The sequence below is a fragment of the Sinohyriopsis cumingii genome, unplaced genomic scaffold (genome assembly GCF_028554795.1).
Source record: "Sinohyriopsis cumingii isolate HCF-2022 unplaced genomic scaffold, ASM2855479v2 utg002039l, whole genome shotgun sequence".
Lineage (NCBI taxonomy): Eukaryota > Metazoa > Mollusca > Bivalvia > Unionida > Unionidae > Sinohyriopsis > Sinohyriopsis cumingii.
Window position 1 is genome coordinate 34,255 of NW_028316111.1, and position 23,246 is coordinate 57,500.

The 23,246-nt window shown below is 33.2% G+C and overlaps 1 protein-coding gene across 1 annotated transcript in view; it reads right to left on the bottom strand.

Annotated features, from left to right (window-relative positions):
• Window positions 1–410: 410 nt before the first annotated feature.
• The window catches only part of LOC149771207 (uncharacterized), an 80,036-nt gene continuing 57,200 nt past the window's right edge, over window positions 411–23,246 (bottom strand). Inside the window, exons 15-25 of the mRNA XM_089948732.1 lie at window positions 22,531–22,628; window positions 21,013–21,154; window positions 19,116–19,267; window positions 16,692–16,730; window positions 15,486–15,633; window positions 12,549–12,685; window positions 12,047–12,118; window positions 6,691–7,104; window positions 5,476–5,629; window positions 4,068–4,176; window positions 411–3,855 (exon numbers count right to left, since the gene is read on the bottom strand). Of these exons, the coding sequence (XP_089804858.1) occupies window positions 3,751–3,855; window positions 4,068–4,176; window positions 5,476–5,629; window positions 6,691–7,104; window positions 12,047–12,118; window positions 12,549–12,685; window positions 15,486–15,633; window positions 16,692–16,730; window positions 19,116–19,267; window positions 21,013–21,154; window positions 22,531–22,628 (1,570 nt within the window). The 3' untranslated portion in view covers window positions 411–3,750. The remainder of the gene's footprint in view (window positions 3,856–4,067; window positions 4,177–5,475; window positions 5,630–6,690; window positions 7,105–12,046; window positions 12,119–12,548; window positions 12,686–15,485; window positions 15,634–16,691; window positions 16,731–19,115; window positions 19,268–21,012; window positions 21,155–22,530; window positions 22,629–23,246) is intronic.

Genomic DNA, 23,246 nt, shown 5'->3' on the forward strand with positions numbered 1-23,246 from the left:
TATTATGAGCATGCAATGTTCATTCAAATTCGAAAAAGTACAAAACCCGAAACTAGTCTCTCAATGGACCGATGTGTAAAAGATTTCAGATTAGTACCACGTGACCGTTTACATCCAATCATATTACAGAACAACCGTTTCATTAATAACTTTTTTAACAATGAGAACTAAGTTATAAGATGTGCTTCCGCTTGTGTATGAGAGGGCAAGGTAAGATTGTAATTCGAAGGAAAAAAATCACAAATTTGTGTATAATTATGAAAGCATCAGGCAAGATAGATGAGCAGTTGAGGACTTCAGATCAATCGTGAATATTACATTAGGAGTAGTATATATTATATATATATATATATATATATATATATATATATATATATATATATATATATATATATATATATATATGTATGTATGTATGTATGTATGTATGTATGTATGTATGTGTTGAATAGACCACATTTAGGGAAATAATTTACATTTATTTTGTATTCAGTTATATAAATATTAGAGAAGTTGTTGTGTCATAGATATATATTGATATTCTTTTGTGTGTGACTTATGAACACTGGGTAAATTAGTTTTATCGTCGTGCAATGTAGTCATCTTCAAAGACAATAGGTACATTCAAATCAGGATGTAAGATGCGATTTATTTCACAAGTCGAACTAAATGGGTCACCAACTGAAATACTGATAGAAGGCAACTGAACATGTCTACGGTGACCATTGTGTGAAGTATTGATACAGTGAATGTTGGGGCAAGAAAAAATACTGTTTCAGGCATATATGACGTGCTAGATATATGATGTACATTTCAAAATTTACATTCAGCCTCTTGATTGGTTGCATTATCAAATTTATTTCTAACTTCCAGTTTTCAATAACTTTAACTTTGAACTAAATTATACATGTCTAAAGCCGTAAGGTAACCGTCAACCTCAGACACAAATATATAAAATTGATATTTATTAAAATTCAAATGCATTGGATATATTATGTTTTCCCTCAAGTTTACTATTCCATAGCTAACATCACATCAACAGGTTTAATTCATATGTTGCTTTATATGTATTCACCTCCGTTACGGATCACTGCCATCTCACCTCTGTCTGCGCGGGTCCGAGTCTCGGATTCGGCGAATGTGGGGATGTGAGACAGCTTGCCAATAGCTTCTCGTGGGTCGTTGGTTCTTCACAGGGTTTTCCCAGGTTCTTCCTCCACCATTAATACTGGCCGCCATTTATAGTCCATCGTGTGCTGAAAATTGGCGTTAAACCCTACAACAACACAACGACAACAAAAAAAATATGCATTCTCCATTGGTATTACATTTAATAAACCAAACACACCTCTTTCATTGTCACAATCCTTTCTTATTGCGATGAATTTGGTATATATTACACATTATTTATTTACAGAAAAAGCAACAGAAAACAGTAGGTGCCTTACAAAAGCCTTAAAAGAGAGGAAATACAGTTTGACTTAAAAACGTTACCTAGTGGAATTCAGTTAAGGTACAAAAATCAATTGCCAGTCAGTAAATCGGGACTTTATTAGTTCTAATTGTTAAATATCATATATTACACAAGACGTCATTATAAATCTCCAAACGACTTTGGATGTAATATCATAAGTTTAAAGCAATACTAAAATATAATCGTTTGTCTCAAAGGAGATTATTGTGCCCAACCTATGTCCATAATTAGTTCAAAACCATATTTACAATTGAGTGCAAACTAAATACCTAGCACAGTATTTGTTAATATTTGTATCCATTGATCATCAATTTTCTCAAAGCAATACACAATCTAAGCGTCCAATGAAAAAACATGAACATATATTGTCAAGTGTTTTATTCTGAAACGAATCCTTATTTATATTATATACCTCTATTTGTAGTTATCATTTCAGTGGCTCCTTGGAACGTTGCACAATACGTTTGTAAATCTATGTCATTTTTCTAGGATTGAATGTAAATGAAATGTACTTAAAAGAGCTGTAAATGTAATCATTATAAATGATGGAGGAATGGTTGTGCCTTCGATTTATTATGTTTGTTGAGGTTTGTTTTAATCTGAGGGCATGTGTATATGACCATACTTCAACTTAAAACATCATTAGCGTTGCAGAGATCCTTGTTGATTCAATTGAATACATTAAAGGACTTTAAGAGCGTAAGATATGTATAAATCATTGTATTAAGACATATACTCTTGCTTTTTCTGTATTAAAATCGATTTTCAACATGCATAGGAAACAATTGTACTCTGAAGTACCTCCCTCATAATCAAATGAAGAACTAGAATGTTCCACCTTAAAACACATTTTTTTTGTGAGCATCATGAAATGTATTGCAAACATACGTTCATTTGAAGTTTTTGATCACAGTACCAAACTGTTTAAAAATGTTCGTAGGCAAATGACAAGTATCCACATTCTTATATGTATCTCTAGATTCACTTATGAAACACACTAAACAATATGTGGTGAAATATGAGTACCATATAAATGTGCAAGTGACATAACATGTTTTACCTATGGTGGACATATATGTTAACATGACATCTGTAAAATAATTTATACAAGATAGACGGCTTTGATAAACGTTTTACAGGTAACATAATCATAAAAGATGAAACTTTCCAATGTATGTGTTATATCTATATTATAACATGTTTTTAAGATACATGGTTAATATAAGCATACTATATCTCATTTTGCATATTAAAAACGATTTACCAGAAACCAAGGCAAATTCGTGGTTTCTTTTTTTGTCCGCAGTCAACCAAGCCAGAGCTTGTGTCACATATATGATAACGTCGATAGACTGCGCTATTATTAGTCCAATGTCGGCAGGACTATACGTGGTGGTTGTCTGCTATGGGTTTGAGTGACAACTTTTCTAATGAGAAGATATAATAGTTTTAATTACTGAGCTAGTGTATGTGCAAAACAGAGATTATAGATTATATATGTGCTTCCGATATGCACATGCCGAATATTACCATATTTCTTTAATGTTTATGATGCGTTTAGATTATGAGCTATCGTATTATGTTTACTACAGGTTAGTTCTTTTAATATTACTTGTTTGATATGTAGTTTAAAATACATGCATATCAGTTGATTCTCAGGCAATACTGGTAAGATGTACTCTATTAAATTGGTTGTGACCAGCATTCTTTGTTTTTTTTAATAACATGCACATTGTTTTTGAGTATTGCTTGTTTTACCTAAATCCATTTCTGATAACTAAAAAGTACTGTGCTGAAAACGTCATAATTTATTCAGCAATTTAAAATTAAAACAAAAATGAAAACATTACCGCTAAAACACTTTTGCAGCATTGTCATAATCTAGTCGTTTACTTTCATATTGAATAAGTGATTGTATAAATTGATATTATCACTAAACTAAACTAAAATTTCCCCCCACAAAAAAGAAAGAATTCCAGGCGATGGGAAAATTACGATGGATGTTATTGGATAAATGAAATTAGGTAATGTACTGAACTGTATGTGCATCCGTAATCATTTATAGTAAGGTTCACTATCCAATAATGTAATGATATTACTCAGCGTTCTCCACGGGGCTTAGTAGAATAGCATGCACAGTGAGAGGTGCTCATCAAGTGAAAAACGTATACCAACATGTGTGTATTGTATTAGTAATCTAACAATATCAAAACAATTCAATTGTTATAAAGTCATAGGATTTGCCACCTTCAAGTTGATGTCTACAGTTGTACTATTTAATCCACGCTGGCGATATCATACGTTTCCACTGTATTATAGTACGAATGCAACTTTTCGTAATCCTGGTCCTCTCTATTATGGCGTGCAGAGTTCATGCATTCCTGGAAAAATTGAAGGTTAACTAAGTACTTTATGTTGTATCCTTTAAAGTAACAAAGGACGTATCTTTTTTGAATAAGATGAAACCGGACGGAACTGATTTAATCAAGCACAATTTCAGACGAGAGATCAAATGTATAGTGTCATGCGCTTCTCAAAAGGTAATTGTCATTTTTGTTTCTTATCGCTTTCATAATATTAGGCATATTCTTACCCTGTTGTTGACTTGCAGATCTTGGCTGCTAGAGGAATTAAATGCGTCACTTGTAGTGGCAGTTCCGCACCCGAATTCAGTCTGATTGAGAGATGGCAGGTTAATTTCTCTGAAATTGTAATATAGACTAGCACGTATAAGTTCTCAGAAATCAGCACGAGTACAACTGCATAAATAAAAACAGATCCAACTTCATAAGTATTGCTACAACGATAGTGACTGCACTTTAGGTTTCTTCCGCGTATAATTTGTGTTGTTTCAGTTAAATATGATCATTCAATGAAACCCAATACATGGAAAGCTATGAACCCTTCTTTAAATATCTGATCAAGACGAAGCTATCTATCATAAAGGTGCAAATTGTTGAATGAAGGAAAATTAGTAAAACACTTATCACATGCCAAGCTTTGTTGTTATTACCAAGTTGGTTATGATGATATGAATGTGATTATAGCAGATGACTAACTATAATAGTGACAATATTTTTATTTCAAACTGTATTTTGGAACTAATTTAATCTATACAAGTAAGTTATTATCAGTTCTTCATTAAAATGAAGCAAAAGCTTTTCTCGTAGTTGATTTTCATCATTTAGCGTCTTATGCAATTATAAATAAAACAAAAATAATTAGAAGTAATTTGATGATTTTATTATAAGCGATATAATGGACTATAATGAAATTCTTGTAACTATCAAGATGTTGTCATATATTTGATGCTCCGCACAAGGTCTGCTGACACTTGTATAATTTGGACAAGGGCAATGTATTCAATTTCTCGCAAATATTTAGAAAATTATTTTTAAGTTCGCTATGATCATTGCATGACTCTGCATATAATGTAAGACACTGCTTGATATCGACATTTCTAGATATAGTCTTGAAAACTATATTACCACGGTATATATACATTACTGGGTCTGCACGGATCCCCGTTTAACATTTAGGAAAGCCCACTAGTTATGTGATCTTTTCTAAACCCAGTTGACATTGAAAGTTTTCTTGGAAGAACATTTATAAGTTTTAAGTGGCATTTTTATGATACTTCATCATGGTTTATAAATGTGATTTAGTCATTGTCATCAAGTGAGGTGTTATAGTTGACCCCTTATTTCACACTGTCATATATTGTGGACTGGTTACACTCGTTCATAATTACGCGATATATACGAGTATTTAAATTGTTAAATGTGATTATTGTTTTTATAATATAGAAAACAACTTTATAAGTGTATGATTTTCAGAAAAATAAAGCATATTCTCATAACTTAATCTCCAATGACAATGTAAATCTGCATGGTAATGGTGTTGCAGAAACAGACGGAATACAGAAATTGTGAAATGCCCTAGTCCAATGCATATCCTAGTAGCCTTGGAACAAACTGTTGAAATCTGAAAAACAATCTCACATTTTTTTGTCGTTAGATTTTCTAGAGTTCCAGCCCATTCGTCGCAGGATTATGGCACAAGAAATCAGGTCAAAAATGATCATTCCAGCTAGAAGCGTCGATCCAATTATTATGATGTTAAAATTGGTCTGTTGACGAAGGTCATCCCGTTGTCCTAAAACACAAGACAGACTTACACACATACAGCGAACATAATTTACTTTACAAATAATTAGAAGAATAAAGATACGGCAATATATTTACCATTTGTTAAACGAAGTGAGATTTAAGGTATAATGTGAAACATGTGCATAACGACCATTCAGGAGGTTACATAAAGCGGTCTTTATTATGGCTGGAAAATCACAATTAAACTCATTATGCATTATTGGTCGTATTATATAATGATATACAGTTGATTTTATTTTATATTGTGTTTGATATATATATATATATATATATATATATATATATATATATATATATATATATATATATATATATATATATATACATTGCTTCTATGGGTACTGAGAAAGAAGTCCACGGATAATAAAGTTAGTTGCATTTTCAGAAGAATGTACCATAATATCGTTCTTTTTAAACAGGACGAGAGGAAGACATGACCGATGATAGCCGCCACTGTTCCAGTTGCGTATTTATTAAGGATATTAAGGCAAATTATACTGAAAACATAGAGGTAAATAAAAACGTTTGTGTATTTGGCAGGCAGTTGATATATACAATTGGGTGTTTTGACCTTCTGTATTTAGCGACTGTAAAATGGAAATAACTGCTTGATTCTAACCATCTTAAAATTTTGTCACAATTAAAGCACATTTTGTTTTGAAGCATACCTTTCAATCTAGTTTTCATATTAAATTAAACTATCATTTGTTTAGAGATACTTTTATCTGCGATCAAAGTACTGTGCTACTGATGAAACGTATTATCAACTTTGTACAATGTTAATGCGTTGAATACCAAAAGGAGGCATACTAAAAATTTATTGGTCAATGCTATTTTATATTATTATGTAATGCAATGGTCATATGATGTTTATTGACTCATTTTATTCTTGCATTATGCAAAAATGCCAACATGTATACAGACATAAACATAATAATAACTTGTTTCATATAGTACTTCTATAAAACAATAAGTGAACACACCTAGCGATTTATTTAATTAGATATTGCATATAATTTAAATAGTTCAGAAAACGAATTGCCATACTTTTGTAACACTCTGATTGGGTCATAGATCCGGGTCCAGCGGTGGTTTTTCCACCTGCACATGGAATGCATGTCGTCTTCCCACTTGAATTTTGATAAGTCCCTAGTCCACATGCAATGCATGCAGTTTGTTCGGCCATATTTTGGTAGGTTCCTGCATCGCACTCTTTGCATGATGCTTGCCCTGTTTGGTCTTGGTATGTACCAGGAGGACAGACATTGCATGACGTTTGGCTGCCTATCATATTAAGATATCTTCCAACAGGGCATGCTTTGCATGAAGTTTGGCCAGACAAATTTTGATATGTGCCAAAGGGACAATAATAACACTTGTTCTGGTTGATTGCAGGCTGATAGGTTCCTGCATTACATGAATAACAATATGATCCAGACAGATAACGTCCCGGTGCACAATCTACAGGTAGGACAAAAAAAAAATAAACAAAATCAAAATGAACACATGAAAAATAACACTGGACAACAAATTTTTACAAAAGTCATGTTACTGAAATAAAATTAGTCAATTCTTATCAATTTTTATGTGCTGAACACGAATATGACAGTCAAATTGCAAAATTGGCTCTAGTTTTTTTGTAATCTGCAAGAAATTAATGTTTACATAACGAAATGCATTCCAATAGTAAAAGGTCAACTGTAATAGCCTACCTATAAAAAATCAAGTCATTGACTACATCTTAGATTTCTTCGCCTGTCTCTTGTACAGCTGTTCGGGAGCATCTCTGAGGAGTGTCCAGCAGTAGTCAGCCAGCATTGTAGTGGACCATTTTCCCTGGTATCTTTGTTCCATTGTTGCGATATCTTGATGAAAACGTTCGCCGTGTTCATCACTAACAATACCACAGTTGCTAGGAAAGAAATCCAAATGGGAATGAAGGAAGTGAATCTTTAGAGACATATTGCAGCCAAGTTTCTTATACTTCATCAACATGTCTTCTACTAGTTCCTTATAGTTTTCTGCCCTAACATTTCCGAGGAAGTTTGTAGAAACTAGGCGAAAAGCATTCCATGCTTGTTTCGCGTCACCTTCCAGCAAGTTGTTGAACCGGTCATCTTTGAAAAGCTCTCGAATCTGAGGACCCACAAAAACTCCCTCTTTAATCTTTGCTTCGCTGAGTCGAGGGAATTTTTCATGCAGGTATCGGAATGCTGGCAAAGTCCGGTCAATGGCTTTCACGAAGTTCTTCATCAAACCTAGTTTGATGTGAAGGGGTGGTAGCAAGATTTTCTGAGCCTCAACCAGAGCTGGGTGTTGGATATTCTTCTCTCCAATGGCTACATTCTGCCTGTGAGTCCATTCCTTCCTCATGTAGTGCATTTCCCTTGCTCGGCTATCCCACTCGCATAAGAAACACATGTATTTTGTATATCCTTGCTGCAGTCCCATTAAAAGGGCAACTACCTTCAAATCACCACAGAGGTGCCAGCTGTACTTGTTATACTCAATGGAATTCAGTAGCTGCCTTAAGTTATCGTATGTCTCTTTCATGTGGACAGCATACGCTACTGGAATAGATGGAAGAATGTTTCCATTGTGCAAAAGCACAGCCTTGAGACTCAGTTTCGAAGAGTCCACAAATAGTCTCCATTCTTGTGGGTCATGAGTGATTTTTAAAGCATTCATGAGGCCCTCAATATCGGAACAGAATATCAGATTACTTTCCTTTCTGAAGAAAGGCTCCAATTGCTGGTGGCGCTTTCGATATGCAGTAATTGTGACATCTTCTTCTAGAAGATTCCATTGTTGGAGTCTTGATCCTAGCAATTCTGCCTTGTTCTTTGATAAGTCCAAATCACGAATCAGGTCATTTAGTTCTTCCTGTGTTATTCTGTGTGGGGTTGATGATGCACCACAGTGAAAATCTGGATCACTGCATGCTGATGGACCAGGAGAAGAACAGGTCGACTCACCTTTGTCTTCGTCAGATGAATCAAGAGAATATTCTGCTGGAGGTTCTGGAATAGGAAGTCCCTCACCATGTGGAACTGGTCTCAATGCAGACGGAATGTTTGGGTAGACTATTCTCGACTTCTTTCGCTTCGTTATTCCGCCGGAAAGAGGAGGAACCAAGCAGAAGTAACAGTCATTTAGGTGGTTGCTTGGCTCTCTCCACACCATTGGGACTGCAAACGGCATTGATGACCTTTTGCAATTCAACCACTGTGAAAGCTGTGTTGTACATGTAGCACAGCATATATGCGGAGCCCAAGGCTTGTCTTGGTCACCAACCTTGCATCCGAAGTAAAGATGATATGCCTTCTTCACTTGAGAATTGATACTTTTCTTCTGGTTGGCAAATGTCACTTCCCCACAAATATAGCAAAAATTGTCCGCGGTATTAACACACTTTCGAGGCATTACTGTTCTTTATTGTACGTAAATGGATAAAATAATAAGTTTTATGTAACAGTAGCTTGAACTGTCTCGCACAACGTCTAAAATATTTTAAATGCTGAACCTATCTGATTGGGCTTTATATAGTACACTGCTTACGTCAGCTTCAGCAGCCGCCTGGCATTAGTATAATAGGCCTACACATGTATAGTACACTGCTGACGTCAACTTACTTCAGCAGCCGCATGGCATTAGTATTGCATTGCATCAGAAAATGATGCAATCAACTGTGGATGATGTGAGCATGATGGTATTATGCAATGTTACATCATTATTCCAGATGTTGCTGCAGTCCTACTGGAGAAATTTACACAGTGAAACATAGAAAATGAGGTATATGAATATCTTCAAAACGAGAGCCAATACAAATTTTTCACGGTTATATTCGTGTTCGGCACACCAAAATACTACAGATTAGGGCCTTTTCAAGTCAGTAATGATTTCACTGTTGACCAGTGTAATCGGAAATTGAATACTTACTTTATCTTTTTCTTTTGAGTTCTCTTACTTTAAACATAATTTACATGGATCATGGCTATTTAAGCTTTACCTTATCATATGTGTGCATACATTTAACCATCTATCCTTGTGGAAAAGGTGTGGATTTTTTAACCTTGTTAGGCCACTTATGCAATGAATATGAGGAATACTAGTGTTTGTATGGGCTAAGCAAAGCACAAGAACCATAAAACCTACATTGTGTGAAAATTTATAGTCGCGCGTCTTCACAAAGCCCATATTTAACTAATATTATGTTGGTTGGTTTCCCATCAATGTTGAATTGAATCTTTACTATATTTCTTCAGAATGTTTTCACCATTATTGTCTGGGAGAATAGCAAACATATGGCCATTATTTCATACAGTAAATGTTCATTAAGAGACTATACCTCTTGTACTCATTGATTTCTCGCCTGGCCATGCAAATATATGAAGATTGATAGAATACAAGCAATACCATGTACTAATTTCTAAGCTAATCCGTTCAGGAAGAAACATTTAGGCAAGTGCATAACATTTGTCCAAATTATAAGTATTATTTGCTTATAGAGTATGTGCATTAGGTTTACAAATATTGTTTAGAACTGATATCGTCGAATCCGTCTTGGGGGTCATGAGCATAACCACAAGAAAATAAATATATTCATAACAGCGCTCCAACTCAAACTACCAATTCGAAAACCAATTATGATACTTTAATTTGAAATAATATGACGCATACCTAAACAGAGCGATTGATTCGATGCCAAATATCTAACTTTATTATAATACTTTTTGTGAACGAATTGTTTCAAGTGGTACAAATGCTTTATTATGGATTAGCTGTGAATATTCCTTTGAAAACTTACTTTAATATCCTCAATACCTGAAAATCATTTTCTTTGTTACTGTACATTTCTATGAAATCATTAATAAAAATTGTGTTTACAATCATGACCCTCCTAAAGGCTGGCACATTTATTACATTCCCCTTGTATAAATATAAAGATGACTCATTAGTTCACGCAAAAATTCGCTAACCTAACGACTATAGTGCAGGAAGGTTGTAATAGTTTATGAAGTCATTTTTGGGCGGTTATTTATGACATTAATGTCACTGATCACTAATGCAGTATCCACCGTTGACATCCTCATCGATAGATCAAGAAGATGAATACAACAATATCATAATTACAGGTATGGATAAAACTAACAAAACTAGAATGCATTCTAACTGTTCAGCGTGATTTCGGGGTATGTTCTAACTTTGTATTATATTAGACCGTGAGAAACAAAATACAAATGCATTGAGTAAACAATATTTAAAATGACTATTCGCGAATCAACTGTACATACTTCAATTGGTACATAGAAGAACATGTTTTCGACACTAAGAGGCCCTTTTCTCCTCGATGATAATAATTTGCTATGTTCTAGTCTTATTTTATGCGCTTACCTCTCCGTCATAAGTATATTGAACAAGTTTTTATTGAAAATATACAAATCTCTTCCTTTTATTCTTCCCCCCTCTCTCTCTCACTCTTTCTCTCTTTATCTATATATCTCATACTTTCTTGTCTAGTGATGCCTAGACAGCGTCTAAATTTTTCTTCCTGGCCTTTAAAGTCTTTGCAATGAGTTTTTCGCACATAAATGCGCATGGGAAAAACACATCTCTCAGTATTGCTTTCACCAAATGTTTTTGTTGTACATTACTTGCCCGTTTGAAACACTCTAGTCATTAGATACGTATTTCCTGCGATTTTCCTACAAGATTATTATTTGCATTTACTAATAATGAAACAGGCATACATTCAAATAAAACAATAGCTGTTTATGTTGCTGGCCATATTTGCTGAACTTATACTGACCAAATCACATGTTCTTACATGATCGGACCTTGCAATGAATATATTTCTATGTCAGTTAGTGGAATTTTGTTCTTAATATGATGTCAAGGTGCTTAATGCAATCGGGCATTTCCATCTAACTCTTCATTAAATTTAACGACACAAAATTTGAATAGCGATTGATTAAAAAAGCAGGATAGGTTGCATTTTTTATATTCATGATTGGCCTTAAAGTATTCCTACTTTATTATATTTATTATAATCGTTACCAAAATGACAAGGAGTTGAAAGCTTCATAATTTAAATGAGCACTAAAAAGAATGCAAACTATAAGTTTGACGTGGATAATGTAAACATAATTAAATTAATTTCATTGCAATCTATGAATTGGAATTAAAAGAGAATAGAGGATGGTCGATTTTAATATCCTCAGATTAGTTATATTTGGTATTACGATCATGACTCGTAACATTCATGATATTCCCTGCATTTTCAAATGGTTAGATAAGAGGGACATGCAACAATTCCATCACACTTTCTGCATACTTCAAAAATGGAAGTATAACTGTATGTAAATGGTTTAACATAAAGGTTAATGAAACTTTTTCAACAAACCTGGCTCACATGTACCGAGGGATACATCACAGTAACGAGAACTATTGTCATTGCAGTTGGAGGAAATGCAGCCTGGAATGATGGTAACAAAGCGTCATAATGCATGCCTGAATATATGGGGTGTTTTAGCAAGGAAGATTGCTACATTGTATGCCACCTGCGACTATAATATATACACAGATACGTAACGTCATATTTTAAGCACATATTGCAATCAGAACACAGCAGGAATGAAACTTTAGTCTATTGCATAATACACGATGTTCTATGATCAATATACCATGCATATGATAATAGCAATGTAATATGGCACCAAATAACAACTATAATTAAAAGGAAATATCTGAATTATCTTTATCTATTTTATTTGTGTTCTAATAGCCTTTTGCAATTATGATACAAGCATTTAAAGTACTTGATCCTTCGAAACTGAACGATATATTTCTTTAAAACATGTGATTGTTTTTAAAGAGGTAACTATGACGATATCTCCGCAACTTACTACAATATAGATAAGTATAATATATCGATGCACAGGAATTACTCATCTCGATGGAACAATGATCAATTGAATCTTCCCTTCCAGTGCACGGAACTTGAGTTAGTGTGGGCGTTTGAAAGCCAAGAGCGTTGTTAGTGCTGAAATGATAAAACATGTACCTGGATGAAAAATATGATATGTTGTATATTAAGGATTTTATTCCAAAAGCGCATGAGAAATTTAGTTTTTTCAAAATAAAATATTAATGTGTCGAATGAACCTTACAACGCTTTTTCGTTTTCATCAAAGTGTAATCTACGTTTTTTTATGTATCAGATAAAGTCTGAGACGAACATGGGCTATTCTCACACACGCGTGTAAATATATTGCAAATGATATCTTGAAATGATGTATATTGACTTTAATATATTGAGAGGAACATTTAAGGATAAGAAATTAATGAAGTTGTATTTAACTAAATGATCTTTCTCTTATCCCAACATATATCCATTACGTCGTCCAAATTACTCACTGGTAAAAGTAGTTGCACTAATTTAAATGAGAATGGTGCCCATCATGAATAATCCAGAATGGGGTCATCAGCTTTGTGTGAGATACTTAAGAAGGATATACATTTTCAGCTTTTGTCTCCCTCCTATAACACTCTGAGCGACAGTACCGTTGAATTCGGTTTAAGGAAAAAAAATATGTAAGAGTATACTTTATCTAGTTGACATTAAAACTTAGCTATTATGCTTAATAAATGCGTGTAATGAACACGAAGCTAATAGATTCATATGATTGTATGAAAAGTAGGTTATATTATGTCGATAGTTTCTTTCTCAAAATTCAATAAAAATGCTTAGAATGTGCTTTCAGCAAAGTCTTTTGATAACTGTACAACAGAATATGGCAGTTTGGTCGATAGGTCAATATGGAAAGTACATTCGCAAGCTATAGTACATCCATAATTTGAATATACCTCAACATGTTAATCGTCTCACCAAAAAAGGTATTTTATAAACTTTATTGTGCCTACTGAAATACTAGCATATGGATGAAACTACGGACAAATATTCAATAGTACACTATGCCGTAATCGCCTAAACTGGAAACCACTTGACCAATTAAGAAAGGAATGTAGAGTGCATGTCGATTATAGAATCAACTACGACACTGGTTCTAAACAAACATACCCAACTAAATCAAAAAGACAATCATCCAAAAGACTAATCATAGCCTAATAGACACGATTACGTTGATAGATTTTGGTAAATTGAACCATGTATTTAACGTCTATTATACCAGACCAAAAGGTAGTTCATACTTAATTATTTTCTGACTATATAAGTACATAAATATAAATACACACACACACACACACACACACACACACACACACACACACACACACACACACACACATATATATATATATATATATATATATATATATATATATATATATATATATATATATATCGCTAATATTATATATGATAACACCAATCTCAATATCCATTTCGCACTCTAAATCATTTCTGTTTGTATTATGTCCTTAGCATATATCTCCCATAGTCCCATCAATGTCTTTTTCAGTTTCTGGAGCAGGATATATATATATATATATTCATATCTTACTATCATAAAAAGAGTTGATTATGAAAAGAAACTCGAAACAATCACATTCTGCGAAAAAGCAAATATAGCATTTAAATGCTTCCCTTCCCTACTGGATTGGTATTTTGTAATTATTGCAAATAAACGGATGCTCAATCACTATATTGATATAGAAAAGTCTATACAAATTAGTATGTATTTAATGCATTGTGGTTCGAGAAAAATTAACTGATAGTAAGACTGAACACACAAAACCAACATTAACCATCCATCCATATTACGAACATGTAAACGAGCATTTCAATATTAAGTTACTCTTTTTAATATAAGAGCAGACGTTGCATCTACATGAGAGTAGCTTGTTTGACGAAGATATTATGCTGCCTTGAGTTTTCGATGAAAACATGTATATCATATTCCGCAAGAAAAGAGATATGAAGACGAACATAATTTAAAAAGATTTGAAAATATTAAGAAAGACGGGTTATGGAAAATTAAACGTCGAATGCAATAATAGTAGCAGCGGTGAAAGTAGTAATAACAACAAAATAAATAAAAAAAACCAAATAAATCAAGCAATAAATCGGGCTCAAAATCAAATATTTCATTGCGATATTTATTCTTTAAAAAATTTGCTTTTTGAACTTCAATTCAGTTTTCACATGTATTTTAAGACCATATTGGCTATTTCCCGAAGATGGTTTCTTAAAACAGTTCTGAATTCATTTGCAAGTATTCGTTAGTGTCGTAAACTTTAAAAATCATGTTCGTTTGAGACAGATTTTGTATTTTATTCCTTGCTTTTATTTATATTCTCAAACACGTTTCGGATTTTACTGTTTGCTTTATTGTATTTCCCTTTTCTCTGATCGTGTAACGATTAAATATATTTGCCTTCTCTGATAAGGATATTATCTGAAAAACGATGAACTAATTAGTGTCTTTTGAGTGATATTTTGCGCTGGTCTGCTGCAAACTATGAACATTTTACAATTAGCTATGTAAGTTCTAAGTTAGATTACCTCCTGGCAGTCCTTATAGTTCTTTTTCTCAGAATTCACATTACTACTTGTGGTACTTGGAATATGTCTTGCTGTTTTGTACCGATACAATTTTACAGCTTTATTAGTTGATAAAGTACACTCTACTAACGTTTACGAAAATATGTCAATCCACTGAAACATAATCATTTCAATCTGAGGACAATTAAGTAAGGGATGATCAGAATTATTTATTAGAAGTATGTTTTCATGACACATAATGTAATACACTCTTACACTCTTTCTCCGTCAAAGATGAATTATGTAACATTAATACTCGAGGAAACGTTTGAAATACCTGTGTCCGAGCATCCTGCAAATAACATTAGCCTCTTTGTTTCCCCACGAATTGTTAGTATTTGCCACACGTCTCCACGTGCCGTTCACACCAACTTCAACCTTTCCTTCGTTTTGATTGTAGCCATCAACCAAGCGGACACCAATACCTTAAAACCAGACAAACATAAATGGGTATAAGTACTTATAAAGCCCAAACAATAACATAATATAGAAAATGGGACACATCTAGCATAAAAGGAGATTCTTGTGCTGAGACACTACAAACAGTCTAATCTTAAACTATGTCACTTAAGCTTATTTTCATTTTTATAATCTTTGCCACTTTAATTATTTGTCGGTCAGCAAGACAAGAGTGATATCCATTTGTTTATAAACTAGTCTGAAATAATTCATCTTTAGACGTTCCTTTGTTTGCGTGCATTAAAACATACATCGACCATTCTAGGAAAAAATATTTCTATACTCATATATACGCTTCGTATTTTCCACGGAATGTAATTGCCCTCTTAAGTTGTTTGCTTGTATTTGTGATTTGTTCATCTGTCACAATTGAAAGTTATTTCTTACATGTTCAATGAGGTCTGTATAAAAAGTCTCTGCGGTTAATCAAATGTGCTTGTTTAGTAGCGTCTTCATTGTGATATTCTAAACAAGAATTTTTGCCGACTAAAACAGCGAGTCTTGTTTTTACAAAGATTTCTTTACATTCATATTTAAAGCATTGCCTTCTTCAGTTAGCAAACATAAACTGCAATATTGCCAGTTCCCATTTTGAATATCGTTTGCAACGACTGTTCAGTTGAACTATTAAGAAACGAAATAATTACTTTCATCGAGTAAGTAATAAGTCTTCCGTTACTTCATTCATTACGTTTTGTGCATATTTTTTACATCATATGCAAACTGGGTCATTATAGAGGCTGAGAGATTGCGCAATTGTTCATATTAAAACATTCATCATTTCAACAGATGAAAATAAATCAGAAAAACTTAGCATTGTATTAACCTTTTCGGAAGGTTTTATTTACGAATATACCTTCAGATGCAGTCTTAACATCATCAGCCTCATATCTTGTAAACGTGATTTTCAACTTCTAATAAATGTTGAACAATTTGAACTGATTTCATATTTATCTCATTTTGTTATACGTTTGCAATACTATATGGTGGTCAATCAAAGAGGAAGTGGAATAAGAGCATTTACCCAGAAGACTTTGAGTACTTGAGATTATTTTGTTTTCACCTGAAATGCAAAATAATGTCAATGTAACTATGCAGTTTTAGCAAGAGGAATTGAACGTGAAACTCACACTCTAAATCTTCCATGTTGCCTGGACCTGCAATTTAGACAAATTCCCTATTCTTTATAAATTCATTGATACTACAAATCTATTTTCAGAAACAAATCGATCATAATTTGCGTACTTAAAAAGATAGAAAGATAGACATAAACATTACAAAGTGTCTTGAAGCAAACATATTTCAATCTTTAAGCAAAATTACTAAATAATATGAGGATCACGGTTCTAAATTCATCAAGCATCGCAGTGTAGAGTTAATACACTCCTTAGCATGGTTTCAAGCATATGGATCAATATTCTTTGTAGCATTCTAAAATAATGAACTTTCAATGTCAATCACATGCCATTAAGTTAAGAATGATCAACCGTCTTGTAGGGACGGAATATCTTTTAAATAATATGCCTATTATCAGCAACATATATTTTATTGTTCGAAATAAAATAAATAAATTCATATCTCATAAAATACAAAAGTGGTATCAATGTATAAGCAGTGTCCTCCCGGTTTGGAATATATATATATATATATATATATATATATATATATATATATATATATATATATATATATATATATATATATATATATATATATATATATATATATATATATATATATATATATATATTGGGGAAACGAATTCAAAATATTGCCAACACAATATATATATATATATATATATATATATATATATATATATAGTAAAACCAAGATGTGATTCTTATAATCAAGAGTACTCATTAAAAGTAATGTCTTAGGACAGACTCATGTACTATGATGTATAGTGAATTCAGACCTGGAATGTTTGCGTTTCAAAAAAATAATGTTGACTCATCAGCATTATAAAGGTCATCACACACACATTAACACTTCCGGATTTAATTTGTATTTCTACTAAATAGTATTCAAAACTTTTAATTATTATGACTTGTCTACAAATTATAGGATTTTGGGAGATTTATTCCGAAAGACTGTAATTTCTTTTTTCCAATTTTTGTCGTTTTTCATTCTTTTCTGTTACTTATGTTAAGAGCATATACTCGTAACAGTACTAAAGTGCGTTTGCCCATCCTGTGAGTTCTAGCGCATCTCAAGATTTTGCCTTCAACTTTGTTAATCCATATTTGTAGATGGGCACATTGCTGTGTGGGTTTGGACGCTGGTGAATAAGAGAAAGGGATAGTTGCAATTAAAAGCAGCAATGGTTCGATTCATGCATGGAACGAATGATGACTCAACTGCATTTTTAATTTTTATAAGCCTTTTATATTATGACTAGAGCACACAATGGACAACTACTTTGCAGATTTTGACCCTGTTTTTCATTTGATTTCTTTTCAGCATTAAGATATGTCCTTGTGTGATTTTCCTGACAGTCAATCATAGCGTTAAATCATTTCTGTTGGTTATGGTATTATGTGCTTGGTTCTCTTTTATTGCTAATTGTTTCTTACCATGACCAATAGCATCATTAGCCAGAACCATTTATACATTTTCTTGTAATCGCTCAATTCCACTTTTGCAACATTTTGCGTAAAGATGGTATCGTCACATTTTCAACGAATTTAATTATTTAATTTGATGTGGACTCGCCCACTATGGCTGAATGACCAGTTACTTGCTCGTGTTGATACACGAAACATTACACACATGACTCAATATGGCTTATGTAGAAACAACAAGAAACATCATTTTAGATTCAATTATCGATTATTTTTTCGTCAAGACAAGCAGTGCAAAACATAATTTCATGTTCGTTTTTAACATGCCTAACAAGACTGTTGATCTATATAGTTAATTTTTGCAACTATTCTTTCGTCTGTGTTGAGTTTATTATAATGACTATCTTTCCTCAATTTCTTACCCTTGTTATGTTTGGCTGTTTGTGACAATTCACTTCCATATTTATCGACAAAAGAGCCACGAAATTCATCATAATAAACCTTCTAATATCTCGTTTGGTACGTGAAGCATATTAATGTGTTATCTTTGCTGGACATGCATATATTGAATGTTAGTAAACAATTATGTGTTGCACTTATTTCTTACAGAGCAAGGGCTTACTTAATTTATGAAACATTTCAGATTTTTTAATAAACATGAAAAATTAATATAATCAAAAGACTGCCTAGACACTAAATGAATATTTTATAACAAAATACATGTGTTTATGATATTCTAAATAGTGTCAGTCAAATATAAAATATGCTTGTGTTCAGTCAAGTAGCTATGAATATGATCAAACTATCACATACAACAAATGCAATAGGCTAATGTCAGTATGAGCTTTGCTTTAGTATCATTTCATTATTGTTTAATTGCTTACCACAACGAACTGCGACAGTCTCGTAAAATAAACAACTTTTGTAGGCAACGCCGTTCATGCATTCGTCGATGGATTGCTCGTTTCCAGAGCAAGTAATATTATAGATACATATCAAATCTCCCCTTCGCCATCCGTAGCTTTCGCGGTAAGCACTGCAAGCAAAACCGTTTTTAAAATAATCAGATTTCTGTGTAACAATACATGTATTTACATAAGGAATGTGATGAAACATGACAGGAAATATCTAATAAAACAGCCAGTTCAATAATTGTTGCAAAGTGAACATACTTGTCCTATACGTAAATCTTATATCCCTAGTCCAAAATTTGAATTCATTGTTTATGGTATTCAATCCTATAGTTCGGATCAAATTTCGTTCCGTCTTTGAAATATAAAGGGTTTTACATAAATTCCTCTTCATTTACGACGTTTCTCTGATTATTCGCTTGAGACAACTCTGTTTTGAAATAGTTTTGTTTGAAGATTGAATATTTCACCACTGAAGAAAGTCTCCATAAAATCGCGATTTTGAGTGACGACCTCGGTTTTAACAGGATGGTGGCAAGCGAATTAGGACACGCCTCCTTCGGATTTTACATATCAATATGTACGTTGTGTGTGAGATATAGTTTAAATTTTCTTCTCTTCTGAATAACATATATAAAAGTTATAGGAATATGAACAGATTGTAAAGTAATATCAAACAATTAGAAACAGCATGGTTTGTCATAAGCAACGTAATGCGTGTGTCACCCAAAATAATTAAATGCAAATCATACATCTTCATGAATGATTGTTATTGTTTCAATACAGACAATTGTTGCAGCTAATTTCAGAAGTTAACTATATGATTATATGGCTCTCCTCAAATGGATCTTAAAAGGGGTAAATATGGGGAGATGGCATTTAAAGGTAGAAGGGAATTATAAATTATCAGTAACATTTACTAAAATTCGCAATCAATAAAACATTTGGATTGTACATAATATAATCCAATGCTGTTAAAGGTGACCAAATGATAACACTATTAAATGACATTAATGGATTTAATTCTATTTTACGTTCGCAGATTAAGAGTAGGAATTTTTCTTCAGTCTATTTCTTCATTCATTGCGACTTTTCCTCGACTCTTGTATAATTGTGTAATTGTGAAGACAAATTCAGGTGCAATTCACAATTTCTAGATGTGTTTACTGAATTCGTACAATAATATGAGAACAATTGTAGTGGCGAGGTTACGAAAGCATACAAATTCCTATAGATTTATACAATGTCGTATACTCCATGTTCGTTTTCTTTTTTTGGCATTATTTGGTGCGGAAAAATGTACATTCAACATAAACTTATACAAATACTGCTGCAAGAACGCGACACTGGCATCTTAGCTATTTCTCTAAGAGTTAGTGTATACATGGATGGGTAAGTGGATATCGTTCAATATTTAGTTTTAGATCATAAATTGTAGATCCGACAGAGAACACACTTTCAAAGTCAAATGTTTAAGGTATACATATAAATTTGCTTAGAACAGTTTTGTTTATAAATTTACAAAATATTACTGTATTATTTGAACTAGATATTGTTACTATGGAATTTACGAACACTTAGTTTAATCATAATAATGTGGCTTAAGCTTGCATGATTCATTTTAAAATATAAGAAATACAAGATTTCTTTTTTACTCGTACAGTATCTAGTATGATGCAACATATATTGATATAATCAATGTTTGTTAACATATAACAAATCAAGAAAAAAGGATCACGATTCAATCTTTATAGTTAGCAGCAGTGACGATTAACTATTTACAGTATTTATACTCAACAATGTTACAGTTTTTAAGCAAAGTAAGTCAGTGTCTTTCTAAACAGGTTTTATGAATTAGAGACCAACTTACTTATTTCGAAGCATTCTGCACGTTACGTTCGTGTTCTGGACAGTCCAAGTGCTATAACAAGCATAGCTCCAAATTCCATCTTTCAATACCTGAAGTTCCCCTTGCAAAGAATTTGGACCATTGATAAGCCGAATAACTTCACCTGGTAGAAAAACAACGTCTTGTAGAGTGACCCGAGAAACCAGTATACAAAAAACATACGGCAATTCAACCGGTCTTTACTGTAATGTCTGCTAGTTTTGCTCTCAAAAGTAAACGAAAGTTGAAAATACTCACCAAAATATATTTAACATTATTCTTGAATAAAGACTGTCCCAATCTAGTATACCCTTAATAATTCAAATATATTTGTGAAACAATACGTACAATCAAATGCATCAAATGCGATATACCTAAAAGTGAATTTTCATTATTGTTGAATTAGATAAATTTCCACAAACAAAACCTACACGGATGCGGTATGTCGTTGGTTCGATCCTCGGCCGAGTCATACTTAAACAATGGTACTAACAGCTGCCTCCCTTGACGCTCAGCATTAAGAGATTAGCGTTAGGACTGGTCGGCCTGGTGTCAGGATAATGTGACTGGGTGGGACATCATGCCTCATGTCTGCGCCATGATGCCCCAGTGGTAAACATTGCTTTAAACTGACACACGCACGCACACACACACACACACACACACATACACACATATACACACATATACACACACATACACACACACACATAAAACTACTACAAAGCAGTCATTTGTTTTGTACATCTTACAATTTTCAAACTGTTCGAATCGCATCGTCAAACACATGCCTTTAATCCTGTATTAGAACCTGACCAATAAGCTTCAAAATATAAAGGAGATTATGATTACTATATTGAACACGATAATAAAAAATCAAGAGTTTCAGAGACATACTTATTTGTTCTATTATGATATTTGTCATTCACAAGAACACTGTGTTAATGTATCCAAAGAATATATATTATACGTCTCACTATTTATGTGTCACTACATTGGACCGCTCTAGTGGTCGTCCGCCTTCTATGCGGCAGGTCGGGGATTCGATCCCTGGCTGGGTCATACCAAAGATTTTATAAAATGGTACTAACAGCTATCTCGCTTCACGCTCAGGATTAAGAGGTTAGTGTTAGGACTGGTCGGCCTGGCGTCAGGATAATGTGGCTAGGTGGAACATCATACTACATGTCTGCGGCATGATGCCCGAGTGCTAGACATAACTATAAACAGCCACACTGCAGACATTGTAGCAATATGACTGAAAACTTGTTAAAGCAACTTTGAAAATCCAAAATCACACACACACACACGCGCACACACACGTACACACACACACACACACATTTATGGTACTATTCCTTCACAGTGTTTAATTTTCCTCGGATATTAATAGAAAATGCAAAACCCTATGAGTTTTATAGCTATCAAATTTTACTGATTCAGAATTTTCAAGCAATTATCTGAAAATATGGTTCCTTTTAACTACTAAGATATTCATACCTGTTACAACCGTTCGTGTGAAAAAGAAAAAAAATCCAAAGGAAATCATCAGCATGGTGTAAGTTTGTGTTTTCCTGCAGCAATTTATTGTGGTCCAGCTAGAAGGACAAAGAGCATCGAACTTTTAAAAGACAAAGAACTGTATATATTTGAACCTGTGACTGAGAAAAGGCAAATAAAAGCAATTTCCGTTGGTCGGTTTGTTATATTGTCACAGGTTCAACAATATATTTTCCTGCCGTAGGCGGACATCCGTTAAAGATGGTTACCACGCATTTTCGCGCAGCTAGCAACTGTGATCCGCAGACAGACATACATACATATAAACATACAGTGGGACATACGGTATGCAATTTAAAGAGGTAAAGATTACATGTCGACTGACAAACCAATGGTAGTAGTTATGTTTGATATGATGCGTTTGGGGTACTGGCAATAGGATTATTCCATTGTTACTTTCATCAGAGAGAGAGAGAGAGAGAGAAAGTGTGTGTTTTGGAATAACTGAGTCAAACTAACATTCTAACAAATGAACGAAGACAAGGAGTGAGAGAGTAGAAAATAGGAAAGATGAATCAATAGATTTTTGTATGTGTTTCCTAACTAAGGAACATACAGTAAGTTCATATTTTCGTGATGGGGATTGCAATTGTGTACGGAAAGTAATAAATGAAAATTTTAGAGAGTAAAGACGCAATAATTGGCTGTTGAAACCA